At 42.4% G+C, this 20,558-nt stretch overlaps 1 protein-coding gene across 1 annotated transcript in view; it reads left to right on the plus strand.

The window, feature by feature from the left end:
* LOC139765211 (uncharacterized) overlaps window positions 1–20,558 on the plus strand; it is a 180,538-nt gene that overhangs the window by 26,864 nt on the left and 133,116 nt on the right. Inside the window, exon 3 of the mRNA XM_071692511.1 lies at window positions 6,898–7,048. Coding sequence (XP_071548612.1) covers window positions 6,898–7,048 — 151 coding nt within the window. The remainder of the gene's footprint in view (window positions 1–6,897; window positions 7,049–20,558) is intronic.

Genomic DNA, 20,558 nt, shown 5'->3' on the forward strand with positions numbered 1-20,558 from the left:
TTAGCCTCCACAAGATAATGATCCGACATCCCTCCAGTTGCACCTCTCAGCACATTAACATCCAAAAGTCTCTCTTTTGCGCGCCTATCAATTAACACGTAATCCAATAACGCTCTCTGGCCATCTCTCCTACTTACATACGTATACTTATGTATATCTCTCTTTTTAAACCAGGTATTCCCAATCGCCAGTCCTTTTTCAGCACATAAATCTACAAGCTCTTCACCATTTCCATTTACAACACTGAACACCCCATGTATACCAATTATTCCCTCAACTGCCACATTACTCACCTTTGCATTCAAATCACCCATCACTATAACCCGGTCTCGTTCATCAAAACCACTAACACACTCATTCAGCTGCTCCCAAAACACTTGCCTCTCATGATCTTTCTTATGCCTGGGTGCATGTGCACCAATAATCACCCATCTCTCTCCATCAACTTTCAGTTTTACCCATATCAATCTAGAGTTTACTTTCTTACACTCTTATCACATACTCCCACCACTCCTGTTTCATGAGTAGTGCTACTCCTTCCCTTGCTCTTGTCCTCTCACTAACCCCTGACTTTACTCCCAAGACCTTCCCAAACCACTCTTCCCCTTTACCCTTGAGCTTCGTTTCACTAAGTATTTTTCATATATACTCTTCAAAGCAAACACCTGATCCACACAGCCTCTACCACTTCTGTAACCACACTGCTCCTCCCCAATCTGGTGCTCTGTACATGCTTTAACCTTCTCAATCAATACCCTCCCATATGATTTCCCAGGAATACTCATCAAACTTATACCTCTGTAATTTGAACACTCACCTTTATCGATAACCCTTTGCCTTTGTACAGTGGTGCTATACCTGCATTCTGCCAATCCTCAGGCACTTTAACATGAACCTTACATATATTGAATATCCTCACCAACCAGTCAACATCACAGTCACCCATTTTTTTAATAAATTACACAGCATCACCATCCAAACCCGCCACCTAGCCCACTTTCATCTTCTGCAAAGCTATCACTACCTCTTCTCTGTTTACCAAATCACCTTTCTCTTGACCTCTTGCCTCTTTCTTATACACATCTCCCAGTCATTTGCACTATTTCCCTGCAAAAATCGTCCAAATGCCTCTCTCTTCTCTTTCACTAACAATCTTACTTCTTCATCCCACCACTCACTACCCTTTCTAATCTCCACACCTCCCACCTTTCATATGCCACAAGCATCTTTTGCGCAAGCCATCACTGCTTCCCTAAGTTCATCCCATTCCTCCCCCAATCCCTTTATGTCATCTGCTCTCACCTTTTTCCATTCTGAATTCAATCTCTTGGTATTTCCTCACACAAGTCTCCTTCCCAAGCTCACTTATTCTCACCACTCTCTTCACCCCAACATTCTCTCTTCTTTTCTGTGAAAACCTCTACATATCTTCACCTTTACCTCAACAAGATGATTATCAGACACCCCTCCAGTTGCCCCTCTCTGCGCATAAACATCGAAAAGTCTCTCTTTCACTCGCCTATCAATTAACATGCAATCAATTAACGCTCTCTGGCCATTTCTCCTACTTACATACATATACTTATGTATATCTCTCTTTTTAAACCAGGTATTCCCAATCACCAGTCTTCTTTCTACACACAAATCTACAAGCTCTTCACCATTTCCATTTACAACACTGAAACCCCATGTACACCAATTATACCCTCAACTGCCACGTTAATCACCTTTGCATTCAAATCACCCATCACTATAACCCGGTCTCATGCGTCAAAGCTGCCAACACACTCACTCAGCTGCTCCTGGGTGGGATGCTATTTCATGTGTGGTAGGGTGGTGACGGGAATGGATGAAGGCAGCATGTATGAATATGTACATGTGTATATGTCTGTGTATTCCTATGAGTCCACGGGGAAAATGAAACACGAAAAGTTCCCAAGTGCACTTTCGTGTAATAATCACATCATCAGGGGAGACACAAGAGAGAAATATAACAGTCAGTTGATATACACCTAAGAGACGAAGCTAGGACGCCATTTGGTAAACATGTGATTGTTTTGGACAATCACATGTTTACCAAATGGCGTCCTAGCTTCGTCTCTTTGATGTATATCAACTGACTGTTATATTTCTCTCTTGTGTCTCCCCTGATGGTGTGATTATTACACGAAAGTGCATTTGGGAACTTTTCGTGTTTCATTTTCCCCGTGGACTCATAGGAATATCTTGATTACGCGCAAAATTGTCATACTTTGCAACATGTCTGTGTATGTATATGAGTGTGTGAGCGTCTATGTATATAAATGTGTATGTGGATGGGTTGAGCCTTTCTTTCGTCTGTTTCCTTGCGCTACCTCGCTGACATGTGAGATGGCGATTAAGTATAATGAATAAAAGAAAGATATATTTATGGGTGTATGAAGAGTGAGTGCTCAAATTACAGAGGTATAAGTTTGTTGAGTATTCCTGGTAAATTATATGGGAGGGTATTGATTGAGAGGGTGAAGGCATGTACAGAGCATCAGATTGGGGAAGAGCAGTGCGGTTTCAGAAGTGGTAGAGGATGTGTGGATCAGGTGTTTGCTTTGAAGAATGTATGTGAGAAATACTTAGAAAAGCAAATGGATTTGTATGTAGCATTTATGGATCTGGAGAAGGCATATGATAGAGTTGATAGAGATGCTCTGTGGAAGGTATTATGAATATATGGTGTGGGAGGCAAGTTGTTAGAAGCAGTGAAAAGTTTTTATCGAGGATGTAAGGCATGTGTACGTGTAGGAAGAGAGGAAAGTGATTGGTTCTCAGTGAATGTAGGTTTGCGGCAGGGGTGTGTGATGTCTCCATGGTTGTTTAATTTGTTTATGGATGGGGTTGTTAGGGAGGTAAATGCAAGAGTCCTGGAAAGAGGGGCAAGTATGAAGTCTGTTGGGGATGAGAGAGCTTGGGAAGTGAGTCAGTTGTTGTTCGCTGATGATACAGCGCTGGTGGCTGATTCATGTGAGAAACTGCAGAAGCTGGTGACTGAGTTTGGTAAAGTGTGTGGAAGAAGAAAGTTAAGAGTAAATGTGAATAAGAGCAAGGTTATTAGGTACAGTAGGGTTGAGGGTCAAGTCAATTGGGAGGTGAGTTTGAATGGAGAAAAACTGGAGGAAGTGAAGTGTTTTAGATATCTGGGAGTGGATCTGTCAGCGGATGGAACCATGGAAGCGGAAGTGGATCATAGGGTGGGGGAGGGGGCGAAAATTTTGGGAGCCTTGAAAAATGTGTGGAAGTCGAGAACATTATCTCGGAAAGCAAAAATGGGTATGTTTGAAGGAATAGTGGTTCCAACAATGCTGTATGGTTGCGAGGCGTGGGCTATGGATAGAGTTGTGCGCAGGAGGATGGATGTGCTGGAAATGAGATGTTTGAGGACAATGTGTGGTGTGAGGTGGTTTGATCGAGTAAGTAACGTAAGGGTAAGAGAGATGTGTGGAAATAAAAAGAGCGTGGTTGAGAGAGCAGAAGAGGGTGTTTTGAAATGGTTTGGGCACATGGAGAGAATGAGTGAGGAAAGATTGACCAAGAGGATATACGTGTCGGAGGTGGAGGGAACGAGGAGAAGAGGGAGACCAAATTGGAGGTGGAAAGATGGAGTGAAAAAGATTTTGTGTGATCGGGGCCTGAACATGCAGGAGGGTGAAAGGAGGGCAAGGAATAGAGTGAATTGGAGCGATGTGGTATACAGGGGTTGACGTGCTGTCAGTGGATTGAATCAAGGCATGTGAAGCATCTGGGGTAAACCATGGAAAGCTGTGTAGGTATGTATATTTGCGTGTGTGGACGTGTGTATGTACATGTGTATGGGGGGGGGGGTTGGGCCATTTCTTTCGTCTGTTTCCTTGCGCTACCTCGCAAATGCGGGAGACAGCGACAAAGTATAAAAAAAAAAAAAAAAAAAAAAATGTTCATGTATAGTTGTTTAGTTTGTTTATGGATGGGGTGGTTAGGAGGTAAATGCAAGAGTTTTAGAGAGAGGGGCGAGTATGCAGCCTTTTGGGGATGAGAGGGATTAGTAAGTGGGTCAGTTGTTGTTCACCAGTGATACAGCTATTGTGGCTGATTTGCATAAGAAACTGCAGAAGTGGGTGACTGAGTCTGAAAAATTGTGTGAAAGGAGAAAGTTGAGAGTAAATGCAAATAAGAGCAGGGTTATTAGTTTCATTAGGGTTGAGGGATAAGTTACTTGGGATGTAAGTTTGAATGGAGAAAAATTGAAGAATTGGAAGTGGAGTGTTTTAGATGTCTGAGAGTGGACTTAGCGGTGGTTGGAATCATGGAAGTGGATGTGAGTCACTGGGTAGCAGAGGGGGCATAGGTTCTGGGAGCAATGAAGAATGTGTGGAAGGAAAGAATGTTATTTCAGAGAGCAAAAATGGGTATGTTTGAAAGAATAATAGTTCCAACAATGTTATATACTTGCAAAGCATGGGTTATAGATAGGGTTGTCGGAGGAGGGTGGATGTGTTTGAAATGAAATGTTTGAGGTGGTTTGATCAGGTAATGAAAGGAAAAGAGAGACGTGTGGAAATAAAAAGTGTGGTTGAGAATGCAGAAGAGGGTATTTTGAAATGGCTTGGACATAGGAAAGAATGGGTGAGGAAAGATTGACAAAGAGGATATATGTGTCAGAGTTTAAGGGCATAAGAAGTGGGAGACCAGATTGGAGGTGAAGGGATGAAATGAAAAAGATTATGAGTGATTGGAGCCTGAACATAGAGGAGGGTGAGAGGCATGCAAGGAATATAGTGAATTGGAACGATGTGGTATACTGGGGTTGACATGTTGTCAATGGACTGAACTAGGGCAAGAGAAATGTCTGGGGTAAACCATGGAAAAGTCTGTTTGGCTTAGATGTGGATAGGGAACTGTGATTTTGGTGCATTATACATGACAGGTAGAGTCTGTGAATGAATTTGGCCTTTTTTTGTTTTTTTTTTTCTGGTGCTACCTTGCAGAAGCAGGGGGTAGGGATGTTGCTTCCTGTGTGTGTGTGTGTGTGTGTGTGTGTGTGTGTGTGTGTGTGGGGGGGGGGGGGGGGGTAGCACCAGGAATGGATGAAGGCAAGCAAGCATGAATATGTACATGCATATATATGTGGGTGTACGTTTATGTATGTAAAGGGTGATACGTATATTTATGTAGATTTGTGTATATGGGCATTTATGTATATAGGTATGTGAGTGGCTGGGCCATTCTTCGTCTGTTTCCTGGCACTACCTCACTGTCACGGGAAACGACAATTTTGTATAAAAATGTATATGTATGTGCATGTGTGTGTATATGTGTCTATATGAGTGGTTGTCTTTCTTTGTCTGTGTCCTGGCGCTACCTCTCTGACGTGGGAAATGTCGATCAAGTATGATAAATATGTTAAAATGAATATCATAAATCCTTTAACTTTACATTGAGCTTTGCAGCAAAATGATCACTTAAAACTTTGCCTTTTGCTCACCCCTTCAGATTAGAATAATAATGGACAGGCAAAAATTATTTTGTGTATCCCTTAACTGCCCTGGGATTTTCTAATTGATAAGACCATGAGTGGTGTAAGCTTGCATTCACTTTGAGTTTTTCCCCCCCCACAAGTAGGGTGAGATGATCCTTGGCAGCTTTGAATCATGGTGCAATCTTCTGTTCACAGGATATGTACATTCTCAAAGAGACTCTCTTCTAAAATAGTCTGGACTCGTCCACATTAGAAATTTGCTTGGAAGAATAACTGCCTTCCTTGATAATGGTCTTAAGGGTTCTTGGGAAATCTTAACAGCAGTGACATCAGTAAAAGCAGCCCTCACTAGTCATCCTGTTGTTGGATTGATTGTAACATCTAAAATTTGCAAACCTACCAAGACTTGCATGAAGTATCTTCACTGCTCCTTCTTGCACTGCCAGTTCATCATCTCTACTGTGGGCCATTGCTTGTATCACAAGCATGCTAATGGGAACGTTTTCATTAATTTGGTATTTGATTCATGTGCTCAGTGTTCATTCCATTCTTCATTTAATCAAACTTTAAGAATATGAGGTCTAAGATGCACTGATTGATATTCCACTCTTGGCACTCTCTTTGATCTCTGTGCTACCTCAAGTAGTGCATAAAGTAGATTCACTAAATCCAAGGGAATGCTTAATAATAGCTGTTCTTTAACCTTTCTCATCATTTGAGCACATCAATCTTAACCTCAGTGGTGATGGCCTTTCTCTTTTTAATGCTGTTGGTACAAAGAGAACTTGAAAGATACTATGGTGGCATGATGAAAGGTGTAAAACATGTTCAGTATACAGTATACTGCAGCACAATATACAGTAGTACTCATTGATTATAAACTGTATCTATGCCGCATGTATGTAAGTCCCTCTTACGGCACTGGCATTGACAGACCACCGCACTGCCAGTTGAGTGATGATCACATTATTACAAACATACACCCAAGTATATGGCATAAATCAAACATGCACGAATCAAGAGGTCCTTTTGTACATTTTTCCATAAGGAGAGAGATATTGCAAAGCTGACTTAGTTGCAGCCAGATCTTATAATCTGATCAGTTTACAGACATGTTACATATCATTTGTTTCAGAAAAAATGCTTTTTCAATTGGTTAGATGAAAGATTATTTTTTTTCTGTTTTGATTAGTGCTGTCCATGGGGAACACTCACTGGAGTAGGCATATGCAAAAAATTTTCCTTTTTTTTTTTTAGCATTTACATTAGATTTCTCATTCTTATGTTCACATGGAAATTTTTTTATATTGTGTTTTAATTCTTCAAGCACACCCATTGAATTGAATTTCTATGGAAGAAATACTAGAGAGATATATTTACTGGGTATCTTAACATATGTCTTTTGGCAGGCATTTACCCAACAGTCTGGTGAAAGAGGAAACTGAGGTTATCCTCATAACACGGGATCTAGAAAAAGGCATTAGACCTGATCATGAGCCATCTCTACATTTCTACCAAGAGTTGTTACAGAAACACAATGCTGCTGGTCTTGTCAATGAGGTACAGTTTATTATGTATTTTAATGTTACTGTGTTATGAAAGTTGCCATGTGATATTTTGAATTTTCTCCTTTACTATCTTTTTCTTTAGTGTATAGTATTTAAGGTAATTTAGGTTCTTCATGGTTCTTTTTGCGTTAATCAATAAATAGTGAACATTTTTAAGTGTTAAGCATATAACACTTGGAGATGTGCAGATAAGCATTAAGATTGAAGAAGATATTAGTTCTGCTGTCCTACAAGTGAAGGAAAATCAAGATGTGATATACTTAGGTAAATGAAGGCTGTAGTGAATAGCAGAGTTCAGATACTCCAGTTCATCTATTTACATCATAAATTTATCTATATATCTGCTCTGTTTCAGCATTCAGATGAGATCATTCACTTTGCTGGATAATCTCCCATCTAGGTGCACATCTTCCAGTTTTGATTTAAATTTCTCTTAATATGAACAGATAATGCAAGCTCTAAACATCTAACATCCACTAAAACAACCTTGATGGGACCCAGTAGTCTTCTGCTGTTTGAATTCAGTTTTATTCTTTTGTAATCTTTTTGTGATGTTAAATTTACTTGATCACTTGATTTTGAATAATAAATAACCATTTTTGCTTTTGCAATATGTCCCATAAGAATTTAAGACTTAAAGACTGTCCCATAAGCATTTAAGGTACATTTCTTGAAAATATATCTGAAGTATTTTCAGCCTCATATTCACTTAGCAGGCAGTAGCCTGTGCTCACGCTCTGTGAATGACTTTCAGGTATTCAAAGCTAGTGCTTATTTGAACTGGATATGTTCATGGCTAACTAGAAACTGTCTTCAGGCTGACATTACCTACTCGACTGCTTCTTTTCGTGTGACTAAACCTTGTCAGCATGCCGCTTGCTCTCTTTCAACCACACTTCTTTTTTACCATGCCTCTCTCTTACCCACTTTTCTTACCTGAACAAACTACTATCTATCCATCTGTATCTACAACACCTGGTCCATTCTCTTTGGGAACGCCAGTGAGGGGTTGGTCATAACAAAAGTGTCCATAACTGGTGAACTTCATTCCACTTCTTAGTCTTTTGTACTTCACCCTTAATGGACCACTGGTAAAGGGCTATTCTAGAGCAGTGTTTTCAAAGGCTCCTACCTAACGATCCCACCAACTAGTATTACCTAATGTTCCAGCCTACTACCACTACCTATACTCAAAGCTGAATATTGTCTCTGTGTGTATATACGTGTGTATGGGGGTGGGTTGGGCCATTTCTTGAGTATTGTGAAGGTTTGCTGAATGTGTTTGATGATAGAGTGGCAGATATAGGGTGTTTTGGTTGAGGTGGTGTGCAAAGTGAGAGGGTTAGGGAAAATGATTTGGTAAACAGAGAAGAGGTAGTAAAAGCTTTGTGGAAGATGAAAGCTGGCAAGGCAGTAAGTTTGGATGGTATTGCAGTGGAATTTATTAAAAAAGGGGGTGACTGTATTGTTGACTGGTTGGTAAGGTTATTTAATGTTTGTATGACTCATGGTGAGGTGCCTGAGGATTGGCGGAATGCTTGCATAGTGCCATTGTACAAAGGTAAAGGGGGATAAGAGTAAGTCCTCAAATTCCAGAGGTATAAGTTTGTTGAGTATTCCTGGTAAATTATATGGGAGGGTATTGATTGAGAGGGTGAAGGCATGTACAGAGCATCAGATTGGGGAAGAGCAGTGTGGTTTCAGAAGTGGTAGAGGATGTGTGGATCAGGTGTTTGCTCTGAAGAATGTATGTGAGAAATACTTAGAAAAGCAAATGGATTTGTATAGCATTTATGGATCTGGAGAAGGCATATGATAGAGTTGATAGAGATGCTCTATGGAAGGTACTAAGAATATATGGTGTGGGAGGCAAATTGTTAGAAGCAGTGAAAAGTTTTTATCGAGGATGTAAGGCATGTGTATGTGTAGGAAGAGAGGAAAGTGATTGGTTCTCAGTGAATGTAGGTTTGCGGCAGGGGTGTGTGATGTCTCCATGGTTGTTTAATTTCTTTATGGATGGGGTTGTTAGGGAGGTGAATGCAAGAGTTTTGGAAAGAGGGGCAAGTATGCATTCTGTTAGGGATGAGAGAGCTTGGAAAGTGAGTCAGTTGTTGTTCGCTGATGATACAGTGCTGGTGGCTGAGTCATGTGAGAAACTGCAGAAGCTGGTGACTGAGTTTGGCAAAGTGTGTGAAAGAAGAAAGTTAAGAGTAAATGTGAATAAGAGCAAGGTTATTAGGTACAGTAGGGTTGAGGGTCAAATCAATTGGGAGGTAAGTTTGAATGGAGAAAAACTGGAGGAAGTAAAGTGTTTTAGATATCTGGGAGTGGATCTGGCAGCAGCTGGAACCATGGAAGTGGAAGTGAATCATAGGGTGGGGGAGGGGGCGAAGATCCTGGAAGCCTTGAAGAATGTATGGAAGTCAAGAACATTATCTCGGAAAGCAAAAATGGGTATGTTTGAAGGAATAGTGGTTCCAACAATGTTGTATGGTTGCGAGGCGTGGGCTATGGATAGAGTTGTGCGGAGGTGGGTGGATGTGCTGGAAATGAGATGTTTGAGGACAATATGTGGTGTGAGGTGGTTTGATTGAGTAAGTAATGTAAGGGTAAGAGAGATGCGTGGAAATGAAAAGAGTGTGGTTGAGAGAGCAGAAGAGGGTGTTTTGAAATGGTTTGGGCACATGGGGAGAATGAGTGAGGAAAGATTGACCAAGAGGATATATGTGTTGGAGGTGGAGGGAATGAGGAGAAGTGGGAGACCAAATTGAAGGTGGAAAGATGGAGTGAAAAAGATTTTGAGTGATTGGTGCATGAACATGCAGGAGGGTGAAAGGCGTGCAAGGAATAGAATGAATTGGAACGATGTGGTATACCGGGGTCGATGTGCTGTCAGTGGATTGAATCAGGGCATGTGAAGCATCCGGGGTAAACCATGGAAAGTTCTGTGGGGCCTGAATGTGAAAAGGGAGCTGTGGTTTTGGGCATTATTACATGACAGCTAGAGACTGAGTGTGAACGAATGGGGCCTTTGTTGTTTTTTCCTAGCACTACCTCGCACACATGAGGGGGGAGGGGGATGTTATTCCATGTGTGGCGAGGTGGCGATGGGAATAAATAAAGGCAGACAATGAATTATGTACATGTGTGTATATGTATATGTCTGTGTGTGTATATATATATGTGTACATTGAGATGTATAGGTATGTATATTTGCGTGTTTGGACGTGTATGTATATACATGTGTATGGGGGTGAGTTGGGCCATTTCTTTTGTCTGTTTCCTTGCGCTAGCGACAAAGCAAAATGATAATAATGATATGATAATATACTACTACTACATAATGTTTATACCTAATGCTCCTGACCAGTGTTCCTACTTACTACTTCTATGTATTGCGCTTACCATTTTGTTTAAAGGCAGGGCTAGTTTATAGCATTCGCTACAGAAAAACTTAGGAAGTTAGGAAGAATGAGTTGTGTAAGTTTAGTGTTTTTCAAGAGTCATAAGTGACAAGGAGAGATTGTATATTTGTGGACAGAATGCTGGCAGTCCACATATGGATAAGGCAGAAAGAAAAGACAGCGACCTGGGTGGTAGGAGTGCAGCTTGAAAAGTACTGAAGTGCTGGCTCACTGCACAGCTATTACTGACCCTTCCAGTACCCAGGCGGTAGTACCAGTAATATACCTCCCTGGTCGGTGGCTGCCTACCACTTACTACCAACCTGCCACCTCACACCACATATTGCCCTCAGATATTTAATTTTCAACACATCCACCCTCTTATGCACATCCTTATATAGAGCCCATGCCTCAAATCCATACAGCATCATTAGGACTACTATACCTACGCAAACATACCCATTTTTGCCCTCTTAGATAATGACCTCTCTGTCCACACATTCCTCTGTGTTCACCAACCCAGTGTTTCACTCCTGTTTCCAAGGTTCCACTAACTGCCATGTCCACTCCCAGGTATCTAAAACACTTCAATTTTTCCAGAATTTCACTGCCCCAATCAGTGTTTTGTTCCTCTTCTTGTCTGAATTTAATCTTGATTTTGTTCTCAATTACTCTGAGCTTCCTCCTCTCACACACTCTCCTAGTCTCAGTCTCTAACTTCTGCAGCTTCTTACACAGATGTGCCACCAGTGCTTTGTTCATCAACAAACAATAACCGATTCCCTTCCCAGGCCTCTTCATAACCCACATACTTGCCCCTCTCTCAAATACTCTTTCATTTACCTCTCATCAACCCATCCATGAACAAATTAAACAGCCATGGTGAGATCACACACCCCTGATGCAGGCCAACCATTACCTAGAACCACTCACTCTCCTCTTTTCCTACCCAACACATGCCTTACAGTCAATAGAGTATTTTCTCTACCTCTAGTAGCTTTCCTTGCACACCATACATTGAGACCTTTCACAAGGCATCTCTTTCAGCCCAGTCGTATGCTTTCCCCAGATCCATAAATGCAAATCCCTCTTTTTCTCAGTGTTTATTGCACCTGATCTATACATCCCCTGCCATTCCAGAAACCACATTGTTCCTCCTCAGTGTGATGCTCCTTGCATGCTTTTACCCTCTTAATCATCACCTTTTCATGCAGCTTACCTGGTACACTCAACAAACTTATACCTCTTCAGTTTGAACACTCACCTTGGTACCCCTTGCCTTTATACAACAGCACTGTACATCCATTCTGCCAATCTGAGGTGCCTCACCATGATCCATACCTGTTAAGAAAGTATTAATTAACCGATTGACACCAAAGCCATCCCCTTTCACTCTATTAATCTATTCCCCTAGCTTTACTCTCACCATTTGCCATTTTACATTCAGTCTTTCCTGCTATCTCATCACTATCTTTCCACCCTCACTTGCACCCTCCATTCTCTTTCACCTGTACTGTTTCCCTTTTTCTGAAAATCTCTACTACAAATCTTCACCCTTGCTTTCTACAAACTGCCCTGCAGTACTTTCACATTCAAAAGTCTCTCTTTTACATGAGTATCAATTAATGTGTTATCCAATAATGCCTACTTGCTATCTTTCCAATTCACATACTTATACCTATTATGTCCCTCTTTTTAAACCAGGTATTCCCAATCACCAGTCCTTTCTTAGTGCACCACTCAACCTGTTCACGCTTTCCAATCTTTTTTTTTTTTATCATACTTAAATGTCGTCTCCCGCATCAGCGAGGTAGCAAAAGGAAAGAGATGAAAGAATGGCCCAACCCACACACACACACTCACACACACACACACACACACACACACACATATTTTCGTTCTTTCTTTCAAACTATTCGCCATTTCCTGCATTAGCGAGGTAGCGTTAAGAACAGAGGACTGGGCCTTTGAGGGAATACCCTCACCTGGCCCAATTCTCTGTTCCTTCTTTTGGAAAATTAAAAAAAAAACGAGAGGGGAGGATTTCCAGCCCTCCGCTCCCTCCCCTTTTAGTCGCCTTCTACGACACGCAGGGAATACGTGGGAAGTATTCTTAATCCCCTATCCCCAGGGATAACACACACACACATATATATATATATATATTTTTTTTTTGTTTTTTTTGCTTAGTCGCTGTCTCCCGCGTTTGTGAGGTAGTGCAAGGAAACTGATGAAAGAAATGGCCCAACCCACCCCCATACACATGTATATACATACGTCCACACACGCAAATATACATACCTACACAGCTTTCCATGGTTTACCCCAGACGCTTCACATGCCCTGATTCAATCCACTGACAGCACGTCAACCCCGGTATACCACATCGCTCCAATTCACTCTATTCCTTGCCCTCCTTTCACCCTCCTGCATGTTCAGGCCCCGATCACACAAAATCTTTTTCACTCCATCTTTCCACCTCCAATTTGGTCTCCCACTTCTCCTCGTTCCCTCCACCTCCGACACATATATCCTCTTGGTCAATCTTTCCTCACTCATTCTCTCCATGTGCCCAAACCACTTCAAAACACCCTCTTCTGCTCTCTCAACCACGCTCTTTTTATTTCCACACATCTCTCTTACCCTTACGTTACTTACTCGATCAAACCACCTCACACCACACATTGTCCTCAAACATCTCATTTCCAGCATATCCATCCTCCTGCGCACAACTCTATCCATAGCCCACACCTTGCAGCCATACAACATTGTTGGAACCACTATTCCTTCAAACATACCCATTTTTGCTTTCCAAGATAATGTTCTCGACTTCCACACATTCTTCAAGGCTCCCGGGATTTTCTCCCCCTCCCCCACCCTATGATCCACTTCCGCTTCCATGGTTCCATCTGCTGCCAGATCCACTCCCAGATATCTAAAACATTTTACTTCCTCCAGTTTTGCTCCATTCAAACTTACCTCCCAATTGACTTGACCCTCAACTCTACTATACCTAATAACCTTGCTCTTATTCACATTTACTCTTAACTTTCTTCTTTCACACACTATACCAAACTCAGTCACCAGCTTCTGCAGTTTCTCACATGAATCAGCCACCAGCACTGTATCATCAGCGAACAACAACTGACTCACTTCCCCAGCTCTCTCATCCCCAACAGACTTCATACTTGCCCCTCTTTCCAAAACTCTTGCATTCACCTCCCTAACAACCCCATCCATAAACAAATTAAGCAACTATGGAGACATCACACACCCCTGCCGCAAACCTACATTCACTGAGAACCAATCACTTTCCTCTCTTCCTACACGTACACATGCCTTACATCCTCGATAAAAACTTTTCACTGCTTCTAACAACTTGCCTCCCACACCATATATTCTTAATACCTTCCACAGAGCATCTCTATTAACTCGAATATCATATGCCTTCTCCAGATCCGTAAATGCTACAAACAAATCCATTTGCTTTTCTAAGTAATTCTCACATACATTCTTCAAAGCAAACACTTGATCCACACATCCTCTACCACTTCTGAAACCACACTGCTCTTCCCCAATCTGATGTTCTGTACATGCCTTCACCCTCTCAGTCAATACCCTCCCATATAATTTACCAGGAATACTCAACAAACTTATACCTCTGTAATTTGAGCACTCACTCATAATTATCCCCTTTGCCTTTGTACAATGGCACTATGCAAGCATTCCGCCAATCCTCAGGCACCTCACCATGAGTCTTTTTTTTTTTTTTTTTTTTTTTTGCTTTGTCGCTGTCTCCCGCGTTTGCGAGGTAGCGCAAGGAAACAGACGAAAGAAAATGGCCCAACCCACCCCCATACACATGTATATACATACGTCCACACATGCAAATATACATACCTACACAGCTTTCCATGGTTTACCCCAGACGCTTCACATGCCTTGATTCAATCCACTGACAGCACGTCAACCCCGGTATACCACATCGCTCCAATTCACTCTATTCCTTGCCCTCCTTTCACCCTCCTGCATGTTCAGGCCCCGATCACACAAAATCTTTTTCACTCCATCTTTCCACCTCCAATTTGGTCTCCCTCTTCTCCTCGTTCCCTCCACCTCCGACACATATATCCTCTTGGTCAATCTTTCCTCACTCATTCTCTCCATGTGCCCAAACCATTTCAAAACACCCTCCTCTGCTCTCTCAACCACGCTCTTTTTATTTCCACACATCTCTCTTACCCTTACGTTACTTACTCGATCAAACCACCTCACACCACACATTGTCCTCAAACATCTCATTTCCAGCATATCCACCCTTCTGCGCACAACTCTATCCATAGCCCACGCCTCGCAACCATACAACATTGTTGGAACAACTATTCCTTCAAACATACCCATTTTTGCTTTCCGAGATAATGTTCTCGACTTCCACACATTCTTCAAGACTCCCAGAATTTTCGCCCCCTCCCCCACCCTATGATCCACTTCCGCTTCCATGGTTCCATCCGCTGCCAGATCCACTCCCAGATATCTAAAACACTTCACTTCCTCCAGTTTTTCTCCATTCAAACTCACCTCCCAATTGACTTGACCCTCAACCCTACTGTACCTAATAACCTTGCTCTTATTCACATTTACTCTTAACTTTCTTCTTTCACACACTTTACCAAACTCAGTCACCAGCTTCTGCAGTTTCTCACATGAATCAGCCACCAGCGCTGTATCATCAGCGAACAACAAATGACTCACTTCCCAAGCTCTCTCATCCCCAACAGACTTCATACTAGCCCCTCTTTCCAAAACTCTTGCATTTACCTCCCTAACAACCCCATCCATAAACAAATTAAACAACCATGGAGACATCACACACCCCTGCCGCAAACCTACATTCACTGAGAACCAATCACTTTCCTCTCTTCCTACACGTACACATGCCTTACATCCTCGATAAAAACTTTTCACTGCTTCTAACAACTTGCCTCCCACACCATATATTCTTAATACCTTCCACAGAGCATCTCTATCAACTCTATCATATGACCATGAGTCATACATACATTAAATAACATTACCAACCAGTCAATAATACAGTCACCCCCTTTTTTAATAAATTCCACTGCAATACCATCCAAACCTGCTGCCTTGCCGGCTTCCATCTTCCGCAAAGCTTTAACTACTCCTTCTCTGTTTACCAAATCATTTTCCCTAACCCTCTCGCTTTGCACACCACCTCGACCAAAACACCCTATATCTGCCACTCTATCATCAAACACATTCAACAAACCTTCAAAATGCTCACTCCATCTTCTTCTCACATCACCACTACTTGTTATCACCTCTCCATTTGCGCCCTTCACTGAAGTTCCCATTTGCTCCCTTGTCTTACGCACTTTATTTACCTCCTTCCAGAACATCTTTTTATTCTCCCTAAAATTTAATGATACTCTCTCACCCCAATTCTCATTTGCCCTCTTTTTCACCCCTTGCACCTTTCTCTTGACCTCCTGTCTCTTTCTTGTATACATCTCCCACTCAATTGCATTTTTTCCCTGCAAAAATCGTCCAAATGCCTCTCTCATCTCTTTCACTAATAATCTTACTTCTTCATCCCACCACTCACTACCCTTTCTAATCAACCCACCTCCCACTCTTCTCATGCCACAAGCATCTTTTGCGCAATCCATCACTGATTCCCTAAATACATCCCATTCCTCCCCCACTCCCCTTACTTCCATTGTTCTCACCTTTACCCATTCTGTACTCAGTCTCTCCTGGTACTTCCTCACACAAGTCTCCTTCCCAAGCTCACTTACTCTCACCACCCTTTTCACCCCAACATTCACTCCTCTTTTCTGAAAACCCATACAAATCTTCACCTTAGCCTCCACAAGATAATGATCAGACATCCCTCCAGTTGCACCTCTCAGCACATTAACATCCAAAAGTCTCTCTTTCGCACGCCTGTCAATTAACACGTAATCCAATAATGCTCTCTGGCCATCTCTCCTACTTACATACGTATACTTATGTATATCTCGCTTTTTAAACCAGGTATTCCCAATCACCTGTCCTTTTTCAGTGGTTTATATATATATTTATTTATTTATTATACTTTGTCGCTGTCTCCCGCGTTTGCGAGGTAGCGCAAGGAAACAGACGAAAGAAATGGCCCAACCCACCCCCATACACATGTATATACATACGTCCACACACGCAAATATACATACCTACACAGCTTTCCATGGTTTACCCCAGACGCTTCACATGCCTTGATTCAATCCACTGACAGCACGTCAACCCCGGTATACCACATCGATCCAATTCACTCTATTCCTTGCCCTCCTTTCACCCTCCTGCATGTTCAGGCCCCGATCACACAAAATCTTTTTCACTCCATCTTTCCACCTCCAATTTGGTCTCCCTCTTCTCCTCGTTCCCTCCACCTCCGACACATATATCCTCTTGGTCAATCTTTCCTCACTCATCCTCTCCATGTGCCCAAACCACTTCAAAACACCCTCTTCTGCTCTCTCAACCACGCTCTTTTTATTTCCACACATCTCTCTTACCCTTACGTTACTCACTCGATCAAACCACCTCACACCACACACTGTCCTCAAACATCTCATTTCCAGCACATCCATCCTCCTGCGCACAACTCTATCCATAGCCCACGCCTCGCAACCATACAACATTATTGGAACAACTATTCCTTCAAACATACCCATTTTTGCTTTCCGAGATAATGTTCTCGACTTCCACACATTCTTCAAGGCCCCCAGAATTTTCGCCCCCTCCCCCACCCTATGATCCACTTCCGCTTCCATGGTTCCATCCGCTGCCAGATCCACTCCCAGATATCTAAAACACTTCACTTCCTCCAGTTTTTCTCCATTCAAACTCACCTCCCAATTGACTTGACCCTCAACCCTACTGTACCTAATAACCTTGCTCTTATTCACATTTACTCTTAACTTTCTTCTTCCACACACTTTACCAAACTCAGTCACCAGCTTCTGCAGTTTCTCACATGAATCAGCCACCAGCGCTGTATCATCAGCGAACAACAACTGACTCACTTCCCAAGCTCTCTCATCCCCAACAGACTTCATACTTGCCCCTCTTTCCAAAACTCTTGCATTTACCTCCCTAACAACCCCATCCATAAACAAATTAAACAACCATGGAGACATCACACACCCCTGCCGCAAACCTACATTCACTGAGAACCAATCACTTTCCTCTCTTCCTACACGTACACATGCCTTACATCCTCGATAAAAACTTTTCACTGCTTCTAACAACTTTCCTCCCACACCATATATTCTTAATACCTTCCACAGAGCATCTCTATCAACTCTATCATATGCCTTCTCCAGATCCATAAATGCTACATACAAATCCATTTGCTTTTCTAAGTATTTCTCACATACATTCTTCAAAGCAAACACCTGATCCACACATCCTCTACCACTTCTGAAACCACACTGCTCTTCCCCAATCTGATGCTCTGTACATGCCTTCACCCTCTCAATCAATACCCTCCCATGTAACTTACCAGGAATACTCAACAAACTTATACCTCTGTAATTTGAGCACTCACTCTTATCCCCTTTGCCTTTGTACAATGGCACTATGCACGCATTCCGCCAATCCTCAGGCACCTCACCATGAGTCATACATACATTAAATAACCTTACCAACCAGTCAACAATACAGTCACCCCCTTTTTTAATAAATTCCACTGCAATACCATCCAAACCTGCTGCCTTGCCGGCTTTCATCTTCCGCAAAGCTTTCACTACCTCTTCTCTGTTTACCAAATCATTTTCCCTAACCCTCTCACTTTGCACACCACCTCGACCAAAACACCCTATATCTGCCACTCTATCATCAAACACATTCAACAAACCTTCAAAATACTCACTCCATCTCCTTCTCACATCACCACTACTTGTTATCACCTCCCCATTTGCGCCCTTCACTGAAGTTCCCATTTGCTCCCTTGTCTTACGCACTTTATTTACCTCCTTCCAGAACATCTTTTTATTCTCCCTAAAATTTAATGATACTCTCTCACCCCAACTCTCATTTGCCCTTTTTTTCACCTCTTGCACCTTTCTCTTGGCCTCCTGTCTCTTTCTTTTATACATCTCCCACTCAATTACATTTTTTCCCTGGGAGTGGATCTGGCAGCGGATGGAACCATGGAAGCGGAAGTGGATCATAGGGTGGGGGAGGGGGCGAAAATTTTGGGAGCCTTGAAGAATGTGTGGAAGTCGAGAACATTATCTCGGAAAGCAAAAATGGGTATGTTTGAAGGAATAGTGGTTCCAACAATGTTGTATGGTTGCGAGGCGTGGACTATGGATAGAGTTGTGCGCAGGAGGATGGATGTGCTGGAAATGAGATGTTTGAGGACAATGTGTGGTGTGAGGTGGTTTGATCGAGTAAGTAACGTAAGGGTAAGAGAGATGTGTGGAACAATAAGAGCGTGGTTGAGAGAGCAGAAGAGGGTGTTTTGAAATGGTTTGGTCACATGGAGAGAATGAGTGAGGAAAGATTGACCAAGAGGACATATGTGTCGGAGGTGGAGGGAACGAGGAGAAGAGGGAGACCAAATTGGAGGTGGAAAGATGGAGTGAAAAAGATTTTGTGTGATCGGGGCCTGAACATGCAGGAGGGTGAAAGGAGGGCAAGGAATAGAGTGAATTGGAGCGATGTGGTATACCGGGGTTGACGTGCTGTCAGTGGATTGAATCAAGGCATGTGAAGCGTCTGGGGTAAACCATGGAAAGCTGTGTAGGTATATATATTTGCGTGTGTGTACGTATGTATATACATGTGTATGGGGGTGGGTTGGGCCATTTCTTTCGTCTGTTTACTTGCGCTACCTCGCAAACGCGGGAGACAGCGAAAAAAAAAAATCCTCCCCTCCTTGTATTAACTTTCTAAAATGGGAAACAGAAGAAGGAGTCACGCGGGGAATGCTCATCCTCCTCGAAGGCTCAGAGTGGGGTGCCTAAATGTGTGTGGATGTAACCAAGATGTGAAAAAAGGAGAGATAGGTAGTATGTTTGAGGAAAGGAACCTGGATGTTTTGGCTCTGAGTGAAACGAAGCTCAAGGGTAAAGGGGAAGAGTGGTTTGGGAATGTCTGGGGAGTAAAGTCAGGGGTTAGTGAGAGGACAAGAGCAAGGGAAGGAGTAGCAATACTCCTGAAACAGGAGTTGTGGGAGTATGTGATAGAGTGTAAGAAAGTAAATTCTCGATTAATATGGGTAAAACTGAAAGTTGATGGAGAGAGGTGGGTGATTATTGGTGCATATGCACCTGGGCATGAGAAGAAAGATCAAGAGAGGCAAGTGTTTTGGGAGCAGCTGAAAGAGTGTGTTAGTGGTTTTGATGCACGAGACCGGGTTATAGTGATGGGTGATTTGAATGCAAAGGTGAGTAATGTGGCAGTTGACGGAATAATCGGTATACATGGGGTGTTCAGTGTTGTAAATGGAAATGGTGAAGAGCTTGTAGATTTATGTGCTGAAAAAGGACTGATGATTGGGAATACCTGGTTTAAAAAGCGAGATATACATAAGTATACTTATGTAAGTAGTAGAGATGGCCAGAGAGCGTTATTGGATTACGTGTTAATTGACAGGCGTGCGAAAGAGAGACTTTTGGATGTTAATGTGCTGAGAGGTGCAACTGGAGGGATGTCTGATCATTATCTTGTGGAGGCTAAGGTGAAGATCTGTATGGGTTTTCAGAAAAGAAGAGTGAATGTTGGGGTGAAGAGGGTGGTGAGAGTAAGTGAGCTTGAGAAGGAGACCTGTGTGAGGAAGTACCAGGAGAGACTGAGTACAGAATGGAAAAAGGTGAGAACAATGGAAGCAAGGGGAGTGGGGGAGGAATGGGATGTATTTAGGGAATCAGTGATGGATTGCGCAAAAGATGCTTGTGGCATGAGAAGAGTGGGAGGTGGGTTGATTAGAAAGGGTAGTGAGTGGTGGGATGAAGAAGTAAGAGTATTAGTGAAAGAGAAGAGAGAGGCATTTGGACGATTTTTGCAGGGAAAAAATGCAATTGAGTGGGAGAT

This window comes from Panulirus ornatus, chromosome 53 (assembly GCF_036320965.1).
Source record: "Panulirus ornatus isolate Po-2019 chromosome 53, ASM3632096v1, whole genome shotgun sequence".
NCBI classification, from domain to species: domain Eukaryota; kingdom Metazoa; phylum Arthropoda; class Malacostraca; order Decapoda; family Palinuridae; genus Panulirus; species Panulirus ornatus.